The sequence below is a fragment of the Pavona decussata genome, unplaced genomic scaffold (genome assembly GCF_977016875.1).
Source record: "Pavona decussata unplaced genomic scaffold, jaPavDecu1.1 SCAFFOLD_169, whole genome shotgun sequence".
In the NCBI taxonomy this organism is placed as follows: Eukaryota; Metazoa; Cnidaria; class Anthozoa; order Scleractinia; family Agariciidae; genus Pavona; species Pavona decussata.
The window spans coordinates 1,011,740-1,023,219 of record NW_028145580.1 but is presented as its reverse complement, the minus strand read 5'-3'; the positions used below and the strand labels follow the sequence as shown (position 1 = coordinate 1,023,219).

Here is an 11,480-nt window from a genome sequence, read left to right as displayed (position 1 = left end):
TAGCGCCACCGTGACACAAGTTGGATGGATCATTACGCAGTGCAACATATGCTGAAATGAACATGTCTCGCAAATTTTTGGTTGCAGTCACCGTTGCAGTAAAAAAAAACTGACTTCTACTTCTCACAATGGTTACAGCAACAAGAAAATTGTGAGACATGTTTATTTTAGGGCAAGTTAAACTAGGCAACAAAATTGCAAGACAATTTAAAAGAAAAATTGCCTAGTGTAACAGCACCTTACCACTAGAACCTGTTACTTCTGTGCCTAGTGCACTCTACTCTAAACAGTTTATTTCTGAAACCAGTATCCAATAATCAAACGATTTTGTATGAAAATTGCCAAAATGGAAAAATGACCATTTCAAGTTCCATCATGAGCCAAGCCACCATTTTGCATGGCAAGAGCTTAATTTTGAAAAGGTCAAAGTTTCCAGCCAGTCTACCCTTTGTTGTTACACTGCTCTGTTTACCTTTATTTGTTCCATAGGTGTGATCAAAGGGAGGTCCTGTCCGATAACTAGCCGTACTGCCACTAGCACGTGTCCAATCAAAGTCATCACTGCCATCTTGAGTCCAGCCACAGCTAGGAGATGGTGCACCCAAAAAGTACTCAAATGTGCATTCAGCTGCAACAGTAACCACAAAATTAATACATGTAGTCTTGCATGAACATCAACTTTCCTGACTCTGAACATCACATTAATCAATTGGGCAATTCAAGAAGGAAATCCAACAAATACTTAATTCATCGGCTTCTTACTCGGCAATCTTGTAAAACAGTAATTGAATAGTTTTCATCTTTTCTATGATTTAATGAAACTATAATTTTTTAAATTACTGAAGATTTTTACTGAGTTTAAATAATTAAAGTTTGTATGGATGTGTAAGTATGTATGTTAATTCTTCTGAACACTCCTTTGAGTCCTAACTTATTACTTTGGAGTGATATGCACACAACCTAAAGTGCTTATATTGATCAGCTGGCTGACAGACTGACAGAGATCGTGACTGACCATTCTTGTTTTCCTCCATTTTAGTTATATATTTCTCATTATTAATCTTTTCTTGTCAACTATAACAATTGATAAAATGTTATTTTGTTTTCTTGCTGCCTTCCTTGATAATGGCTACCTAATTGGGAGCATTAGAAATGATGTAAAAATTTAAAAGTTAATATTAAACAGTTTAAGTCGCCTGACTAATCGACTGACTGGTGGACCAGCTGTTTGATTGACTGATTCATATTGATAAATCGACTGTGCGTTCACGTACTCGAGCTTGCATCTGTGTCTAAATTAACAGAACAAAATCAAATTTGAAAAATGGGAGTTGGAAAAGTGTAAAAGTTAATACTTACATAAGGAAGGACATCTGTTACTTTGGAATGATATGTCGTCTAGTGAGATGTCGCCTTGGTAACCTGTGCCTCGCACTCCCTCAAATATAACCTTTTAGTTACACAGAAGAAAACAAGAAATATCAAATGGCCAAATTTCAGCGAGGTACAGGAGCATCCTTACTTAGAATAAGAGTAACACAAATTTGGCCGGCTGCAGTATGTATTTCTTGCATCAGCATTTATCATTATTGATTTTACAATAATTAATCATCAAACTTCCCGCACACTGATTCGCTCGTTGCTATTGTGTACAAGAGGACAGATGCACATGCACTTTCTCAATGGAAAGCAAAGCCATTTCCACTGGTAATTTTCCATGCTGTTGTAAAAAACAAAATTGATGTCAGTTTTCTATGGTCTATAGCTACTCTTATTAGACCATAAATGGTGCCATAAAAAGTTCAAAAACTTGGCAGTGGAACCACAAGCGACACTTGAGTTTTGAACATTTCGTGATAACATTTTATAATCTACAAGAGTATAGACCACAAAAAACTGCAGCTGTTGATTTGTTAATTAATGAATTTCAAAGCATTAATTTTTTACCTGGTAGGAACTTTGGCTTGGAGATAACTGGAGAAGACCCTGTTTCCACTCATCGCCCTGAGAACCTGTTTTTTGCCACATCATTGCCTTGGCCTGGTTGCCATCCTGAAAATTATTGGATGTCAAATTTTAGTAAATTTACATTTATCACGATGTACAAAAAGAGACTGAGGTGACGAGGCACTGTTTCAGTAGGTCATCATTGAACAAAAACAATGAATTCCTACAATGGTTTAAAAAAAATATATACAAAAACAGTTTAAAAAAGTAAAGAGGGCAGACAATTTTTGGCCAAGCTAGGGTGAGTAACATATCCACTTCTGAACAGTCTAGTTGTTAAGGACTGAAAACCACAGAAAAAGGACAAACTACCCAGTGTGGCGTTGAAGTGTCAGCTGCAGGCAGGACATAAAACTGACTGGTACTCTCCACCAGGAAAGACATTCACACCTGGGCCACAGACATCCAACAAGTTTTCTTGACCCAATTTTCCAAAATGGGAAGGAAAAAAACACAGTGCTCATGTGTGATGTGCCATTTAAAAGCTCTTGATAAGTGAAATTCATTTCTCATATCAAGATAACTGAAGGAAGTCAGGTCTTTGACAGAAATTAAAACCGACAAAATTTGTCTGATCAGCACATGTGACAAGCTGTAAGCTGTAGCTTAATGTGCAGGCTTTTAATGTATAGTACCACCTGAGATATGTCAGAGTCTGTAAGTGCATTAAATTAAAAAAAATGAAGAATTGTAGGGGTGGTTAGCCACATGATAGATGCCAAAGGGTACCATTTTTCTTTAAATACAAAGATTTCCAAGACCAGTTTACTGACAAAATGTCACTGCAATTGACCAAATATTGACCAAGTTATGATTTGGGTACCCACATTTCTTTTCTTTTTTTTTTTTTTTTTGGTGAGATGCAACCTTCCGGCCAACACTCCTACATCCTATAAGTGACACATGTCCCTATTTCAGCAAGGTCTTTGGCAATTTTTATGACGCAAATGGAACCTTAGTTACATCGATCACACACTAGCTTTACCCAGGGCATTGAAGTACCTAACACATTATACTAACAAGATTTGTTACTGACCTTCATGTAGACATTGAGTGCATTTACATGTGGTCCAAACATGTGATACCAGAATATCACACAAGCATATGACCCTCCTTTCCGGATAACAGGACTGACTAATCCAGCTGTGTCATTTGGTTTACGGGGATACGACGTCTCGATGAACATGTACCAGCCTTTTCCTAGACATGAACATGACATACAGTTAGGTACATCAGTTTAAAATTAACCCTTTGCATAAGAACTATCGTGAAAAACGATAGATTGCAGCAATGGGAGCCATTATTTCCAAGCACAATGGAAGGTGTTAACTCGCTAATTAAAATTGAGCTATCTCATTGGAAAAAGTGATATTAGCATTACCGGTAATATGCACTTAAGAAAATTTCCAGAACTAGAAAACTTGAGAAGATGGCCTAAATTCCAAAATTAATTGTGTTTATTTTTCAACAATCTTAGTGTATGCGATGTATAAAGTGAAGTCCACATGGGGAACTGTGCGCTTGAATTTATAATAAGTACATTGAAAGGCTAATGACAAAAAACTGTAACAATACAATAATTATTAATTTGACTATGAAGAGAGTTTGAAATTTAAATGGAACAATATTCATAGTTGGTTTAAAGTACATTGTTGCCATTGGATATGAAAAGCTTCTCTTTTGAAGCTGAAAATAAGTGGAAGCATGATTAATGCATCTACCACAGTTTTTGCTTGATCTGGTAGAGATATTGTATCGAGAAAACAGACGCTGGGCACGAATGAGGCTAAAAGGGCTAAACTACGAGACATCATCAAGTTGGCTTTGTCTCGGCTTAATTTCACTTGATTCTCAGTGGACACCTGACTAGGGCTGGTCCCGAATGTGTCTACCTCAGAGAGAGTTGACTGTGTGTACGAAAACATACACAAGACAAACCTGAACTTCCCTGTGTGTGGTCATACTTTGGGCCAGTGCCAGCTGAGACTGTGGATCCCTGTTGCCGTGTCCAGTTAAAGTGGCCATAGGAGGCAAATGTCCACTTACATACTCCAGCATCAAAATTACAGTCATTTCCTAGATTACCTAAAACAACAAAAAGAGAACAAAAATTTTGTTTTTTGTACATCTAATTAAGTTTCGCACTAGGATCTTGGCAGGGCAATGTACTAACACTAAAAGGGAGACCTGACCCAGTACATTCTGTGTGCATTATGTCTAAGAGTAAAGATGTTTACATCTACATGTAAACTATCATAGCCAGTGAAATAACTGGCTGAATTTGTAATTGATAGCAAATGAATCCACACAATAAAGAAAGGCACACTGCAAAAACCATGTTCAAGCACAACTACAAGTCATGTAAATTCTATGGTTTCTATTCTCTTTCCAGACTTGCAATCAATTCACCTACCAATGCTTGTGGGTCTGGCAGTAGCTGTGGCGGTAGGTGGCGCTGCTGTAGTCCACCCAGGTGGAAGTGCATCAGAAGGTTGCAGTATGCAATTTGACGCACCAACAGTGAAGGTTATGTCATCCAGAGCAATGTCTCCAGTATAGCTACTTCCACGGATTCCTTCAAACACAATCTGTTGGGAACAGACCATCATCAGTGTCAAGTGAGATTACATAAAATGTGAATTGAAGGGGTGTGCTATTTTGTTGTGGGGACAGTTTCCAAGAGCAGTGTACACTGTGGTATTGATAATTTGGATCACTTTGTCCCTTTTTCATGACACGCAAATTCAAGACTGCTGAAATTCATCCAAAATGTAGTGGACAAAAGTTAATGTCCAGGCTGTGAAAACTTTTTCATCAAAACAGAATGTCAGATGAGGGAAACTGTCCCTGCTTCATGTCCCCTATAGTGTGTCCTGACCTTTAAACTCCTCATGACATGGCCCACTACAGAAAAAATCTAACTAATCATGTATTGATATCAGTCTACTATGTTAAAAAGGGCATCTGGGCATCCTCTGGGTGGATAGTTTTTGAGAAAATCATGGAAACGCATCTAAACATTTACAATTTTATTTGCATAAGGCAACAATTCACTGTACAATTTCTGACCAGATGACTAAATGAACTTCACCTGGAACTTGACACTGCTTCTAATTGGAGTTTGTCCAAGCATCCATTTGTCACCCTTATTTCCCTTCCTCTGCCAGATTAAATACATTGCCGAGAAGTTACCGGTGTACAGATAGACATTCAAAGTGCCAATGGCCGCTCCTTTCATATGATGCCAGAACTTCAAGCATTTTCCACCGCTGGGTGTTGGATCAAATGGCTGGCTAAGAAGATATGCATTGTCGCCAGGCTGTCGTGGAGATGAGGTCTCGATGAACACGTACTGGCCTGCAAATTGTGACAACGGAGAGCTTATTATTATGTAAGTAGATAAACCTAATGTTTAAGCTGTGACCATCAACTCACCTGCGCCAGTTGTGTGATCTTTTGAGGGCCCAGTTTGGTAACTTGGGGTACTTCCACCGCCAATAATCCAGTCAAATATGTCCCCTTTCTGAGTATTTGTCCAGGTGCAGAAGCCCTTCTCGAAAGAGCAATCTCCCGGTGGTGGACAGCTGCCATTCATTATTTTCACATCATCAATGGCAATATCACCAGTGTAACTTCCTCCTTTGACACCTTCAAAAACAACCTTGTAAAAGGTTGATAAACAAGAAATGTCCAATCAGATTTGAAGCTGGCATTGTGCCCCACCCACCTCTCTGATAAACCAACTTCTCAAACTAATAATAATTCATCAAGAGAAAACGAAGAAAATCACTACTGTGACCGTGGCTTGGATATGTGATCCTAATTACTATAAAAATTTTGCCAACTTTAGCCTTGAATTTCTCCAAGAATTATTGATCACTTGAGAAGCCATATCAAACACTTGACAGTGTGTTTCATCGGATATCCAATGCAAACACCTCGAAGTAGTTTAAGATAAAGATATGAAGTTTATTTTCTCATGTTAAAAACAATATTTTACCACTCGAAAATAAAATTCATATCTTCATGCCGTCACGTAATATCCTCTACATAGCATGACTTGATGTTATGCCTAGACAGTAGATGGCTCAGCAGTTTCTCAACACTTGGCTATATTTAACTCCCAGGAACATTGCATTGAAAACTACAGAGCACTGTTAACATTACTGTAACATAACCTACATGTACTGAAAGTGGTTGCAGAACTCAAAAATATAGAATATCAAAACCTGTTCAATTTAATTTAATTAAATCAATTCCTCTTTCGTCATAGTAATCCTAGCTGTTGGAAAGCTGAAAAGAGCCTTCCATCTGATGTGAGAACGGGCATTTCTTACAAGTCCATTCCAAAACCAATTTCAGTCCACCCTTAATTCTCTTTCAAAGTGCCAAACAAAAGTAGGTGGTCGGAGGTAAGTGGCCAACAAAAAACACAGGGTAAATGACAAGCTGAAGACTTCCATAGCAAAGCCATCAATAAGGGAGTGAAAGAACATGGGATGACTGTTGCAGCTACAAAAAATCTGCTTGGAGTTTCCACCCCTTGTAAAATATGTTTAAAGAGCATGTCTGCGAACAACAGGCTTGAATCCAAGTTAACTGCCACCAGCAGTACAAATTTGCATCCCAATAAGGACACGTCTTCCCACACTTTTGTAAACCAGAATGTCAAGCTGTCATTTAACGAGTTTCTAGTTTAGCAGCAAATGTGAAATTTCGCTACGATTTCAATCTGGCTAGAGGTTCTGCTACTCAACAATAAATAATTTAGGAGCTGACCACTGGCATACCTGGAAGTTGTAACGGCTGCTGATGGTGACTTGTGCCACATTCCATATGTCAGTGTCATTGCCAGATTTGCTCCATACTTTAGACATGAACCAAGATGAACGCCGAATGTAGACATTCAGTGTTCCAATTGTATGTCCATACATGTGATACCAGAACTGCAGACACGAGCCCTTGGTGGCTGGGTATCTTGGGCTCTGCAGACGAGCAACATCACCCTTGCTAATACTGGTAGGGGACACTTCAGTGTACATGAAATGACCTAGGGAGCAAAGCAATGCTTCTTATTAGTGATCTACTGCTACTGATAAAGTCATCACATGGTTTTGGTTTTGTCTTTCATTTTAATTAAGTGAATGTAATATTATCCAAAAAGTATTTTTAATTAATCATTTATGATCACTTTTTTTCACAAATTCACTTCACAGCTAATCAATATATAATCAGAGTGAAAAAATATTTAAAGTCACAAAATGTTTGTAAGATTCAGTCCAGAGTCCTCAGCTAACTTCAAAGCTCAATTAAGCAAATTTTATTGCATGGTAAATTATCCCTCTGCTATAGAGGATGTTGAAGTCACACAAATTCATCCAGGAAAAAAAATTATTGCAAACATTTGCAAGACAAACGATTAACCTGAATTTTTGCATGTGGTCTTAAACTCCTTTAGGAAACATTGCTCCAATGTTCTATCCACTGCTTTGTGCTTTGTTTTGTGATAAAACAGAAATCTTGCCCATAATCATAGGTTTTTATTGCAAAAAAAGTGCAAAACAGCGGATAAAACATTGGAGCAACGTTTCCTAAAGGTATTTTAGGCCACTTGCAAGAGCTCTGGTGAATCTCAACAACAAAAAGCAATCTGAAAAGTCATTTGAGTTGGTTATGCTCTCATCCCTTTAATTCTCACATGAATAAAATAACTTGACTTCAGTTATTAAGTGCCGGCAATCAGCCATAAAGCTGGCATCAAGAAGTACCTGTTTGAACTTCCCTATGACTGTGGAGGGGTTATTTGTTTATCACAGGTCACCCATTAGCATTTTCATAAGTCTTCCTAACAAATTATTTCAACATCATTTCACTCACCCGGATGAAACGAAAACTTTATGAACAATGTTTACACCAGAAGGTTGTCTGAGCATCCATAAATATGAAATACTTTATGGAAGACATTCCACTTGAAATGCACAAAAAAATTTTTAATTTCTCGCTAAGAAACTGTATACAAGACAATACCAGGATTCGGACAAACCCAGCCATCAATCTGGAGGGGGCAATTAAATTATAACCTGCCTTGAAATCTTATAACCTGGATGTCATGTGCAAATGCAGTCCATATCTTGTCTACACTATCTTCAAAAAACTCATTAATAATTTATAAGCCCATTGACCTATCAAATGGTTGATAATACATCACGTGCAGTGACTTTACATGTATATCGATAAACCTCCTCCTTATTAGTATGCGGTGTTTTATCAGCTGATAAAACACTCCTCATTAGTATGCGGTGTTTTTCTCGTATGCTAATTTCCAACATTCATTAAAGCATAATTGTTATGAACTCTATTGACACACGCTTTTCCAGGAATGTTTTTGAAGCCACCTTGTGGTAAAACACTCCTGCTTGTTTTTAAAACATTACATAATCTTACCATATACAGTGCCGTATGTATGATCTGCTTTAGGTCCTGTGCCTACACTGCCAGTTGGCCCATTGCTGCGACTCCAGTCAAATTGATCAGTGTCGTGATCTTGTGTATATCCACAGATATCTGCTGCCTCAAAGCTACACATTCCTGAGGGCAAAGTGAATTAAAACTCGATTCAATGACCAGCGCAATGTCAGTACTAACTGCTGTAACTGTTCTGAGTTCAGTGGCAATATTGCATGTTTTACAGTCACCCCACATCACACATGACCAGTAGTTTTGAAATTTGAACAGAGTTAAGGAATTTACAAAAATAACAATCGTTTCCAAAGTATTTTGAATTTTTTTTGTTCAGCTGATGTGTCTTTTTTGGAAAGAATTCTCAAGATTCGATTCAAATGCTGGACAGTACCAGCTCATTTCATTCTCTGAAAAACTGGTCATGTGTGACGTACACTGTAGACTGACTGTAAGGCTGTTTGCAGATGACTGAAGGTGTTCGGTGAATGTAGGGGGTAGCCCACTTTGAAAACGAGTGATGGCCTGGGCCGACAGTAACTGCCCAAGTGATTGTGAGATTGTTTGGGGGGACAATGAATGCGATAATAATAGCCAACGTCCCCCCAAACCTTCCCACAATCGCTTGGGCAGCTACTCTCGACCCAGGCTATCACTCTTTTTCAAAGTGGGCTATTGGTTAGCTTCCCATTACAGCAGAATGTCTGGAATGAATGTGGTTTGGGTCTAACAAATGACTCTAGAGGGAACGAATTAAAAAGTCTCAACCACAGACCATTATTTTGTAAAAGACAATTGATGATGACAGAAAAATAATTCTGGTGAATGTTATATCCCATCTGAACTTACCTGATGATGGACAGCTCCCATCCTTCAATGAAACATCATCAAGAGCAATATCTCCACGGTAACTTATTCCTCGAACAGCTTCAAACACAATCTGTAAGTGAAAGGCATTTTAATTAAACGCAGCAAAAGTTATGTTCATGTTTATATTTTCATTTCTTGTAAAAACACTGTTTCATTCATAGCAAAATACATTTCAAATTTTCCACATTATTAGTATATTGGTAGAGAAAAAATTAAGATTCCTAAGGAAGCATTTTCCTCAGGATAAAACTCAGCAAAATACATTTCAAACTTTCCACATACTAATAATAAGTATAATTATTAGTAGAGATTTTAATAAACATAGTGAGTAAGGACTATGGTACTAGGGTAAAACAAGGGAAGAAAGGCAGAGAGCATTTTTTCAATTATTGTTGCTTTTAAAAAATTATCTCTGAAAAATGCGTGGTTACACCCAATTTTCTTTTTGGATTCCAATAGCCCTTGCTAAAATTGGCTTTTTCCGCATAGTCATACACCGCGCAAAAATACTTCTGTATTAGTAGGCACTGCCCTTTAATGAGGACAGGTTGCAAGTTTTAGCAGTTTACCTGCACATCATTTGTGTGTTCCACAGTGAACTCTCCTTGTATCCATCTGTTGCCCTGGTCACCCTGCCTCACCCATTGAGGTTTTCCAAGGGAGGAGCCTTGCTTTTTGTAAAGGCGTAACACGTCAACATGGGGCCCATACATGTGGTACCAGAAGGAGACACAGTGTATGGCTTTGTAGCTGCCATTACCGCGTATCGTTGGACTGATGATGCGCGCAGTATCATTAGGTAGTCTTGGGTAAGATGTCTCAATGTATATGTACCAGCCTTGACCTGTAAAGGCAATGTCACTTACATTAACACCACATGTGATTCAAATAAATATTAATACTAGTAATAATCAAAGATTAGGGAGTGCATTTGATGGTCTCAATCACAGGCTTTCTCTCCTTTGCCAAAGTTGGTGATGATGTCATCCGCCCCTGCAAAATCTATTGGGGATGCCAGATACGCCTCCCAAGATCCATTTATTTGTTGATCGATTGATCAACTGTCCCATACAATCTCGACTCCAAACATAATTAGGAGTGCGTTATTTCTATGTCGAACACAATTAAAAGGTACAAATACAGCAAATATATTAATGTGGTTTTAAGTGGAAATCACAATAATTAAGACTCCACCATTTGACACTAGAAATATTTAAGTCTGTCCAGTAGGTATTGAAAAATGTATGTGGTGGTTTGGCCAAAATTTGTAGTAGGTTATTTTCAGCCAAGCTTATCCATTTTCAAGATTCTGGACCTCGTGAGAAATTCTCTAAAATCCACAACTCCACTTGTAAATGAATAGGAAACATATCTCGGTACAGTGGAATCTCAATTAAACAAAGTGCCAAGGGACAAGGGAAATTGGTTTCTTATATAAATGGTTCATTATATCAAGATTCTTTTCCATACATTTCAAAAGGCCAGTCTGGAGGCTATTGTTTGTTATACCAAGGACTTCACAAGGTTTGTTAAATCGAGGTTACACTATACATGTACCTTGACAAAATTACCCTGCGAAAATTCCCCTAGATAACAGCTACCTTTAATATGAACCGTGTCCACATGTCAACGTTGATCCATTCATTCAATCTCCCTTTCAAAAATCTTCCCAAAATGGCCGCCTAGCTTTAACCCTTTCAGCCCCAATATCAACATGTAATAATACTATATTCTCCTCACTGTCCTCCATATATTTCTTATGTTACTAGTTGGGAGAATTTGTCTAAAAAATCAGGGCATTTCATTTTTATTCCCTTTATTCTCCTGACTTACATGCAGCAACATTGCAGGGCTCGAAATAACGGCCGGTCAACGGACAATGTCCGGAATGATTGGGGAGTTGACCGGTCAACCTTTCGTCTTGCTGGTCATGTTGTATGGAAGATGAAATAAATTAAAATTTTCATGCTGTTCAGTTGCTTCAGCTGTAATCAGTATGTAGTGAGTCGCTATGTATTGCCGAACTTTGATCCGAAATCCTGGGTGAAATGCCACTAAAACCGTTCTTTACAATTCGCGCATTGAAACAGACATCGGGGTTCACGCACTTCCAGTCACAAAATTAAAAATATTTTCACTTTCAT

General features: G+C 38.1%; 1 protein-coding gene across 2 annotated transcripts in view; it reads right to left on the bottom strand.

The window, feature by feature from the left end:
• Positions 1 to 11,480, bottom strand: part of LOC146464102 (MAM and LDL-receptor class A domain-containing protein 2-like) — a 140,985-nt gene that overhangs the window by 85,631 nt on the left and 43,874 nt on the right. For both annotated transcript variants that reach the window (XM_085130168.1, XM_085130169.1), the window contains 12 exons: positions 9,906 to 10,180; positions 9,316 to 9,406; positions 8,452 to 8,595; positions 6,798 to 7,057; positions 5,443 to 5,668; positions 5,099 to 5,364; positions 4,421 to 4,595; positions 3,946 to 4,092; positions 3,044 to 3,207; positions 1,948 to 2,052; positions 1,360 to 1,450; positions 473 to 628 (listed from right to left, as the gene is read on the bottom strand). In XM_085130168.1, the coding sequence (XP_084986294.1) occupies positions 473 to 628; positions 1,360 to 1,450; positions 1,948 to 2,052; positions 3,044 to 3,207; positions 3,946 to 4,092; positions 4,421 to 4,595; positions 5,099 to 5,364; positions 5,443 to 5,668; positions 6,798 to 7,057; positions 8,452 to 8,595; positions 9,316 to 9,406; positions 9,906 to 10,180 (2,100 nt within the window). The remainder of the gene's footprint in view (positions 1 to 472; positions 629 to 1,359; positions 1,451 to 1,947; positions 2,053 to 3,043; positions 3,208 to 3,945; positions 4,093 to 4,420; positions 4,596 to 5,098; positions 5,365 to 5,442; positions 5,669 to 6,797; positions 7,058 to 8,451; positions 8,596 to 9,315; positions 9,407 to 9,905; positions 10,181 to 11,480) is intronic.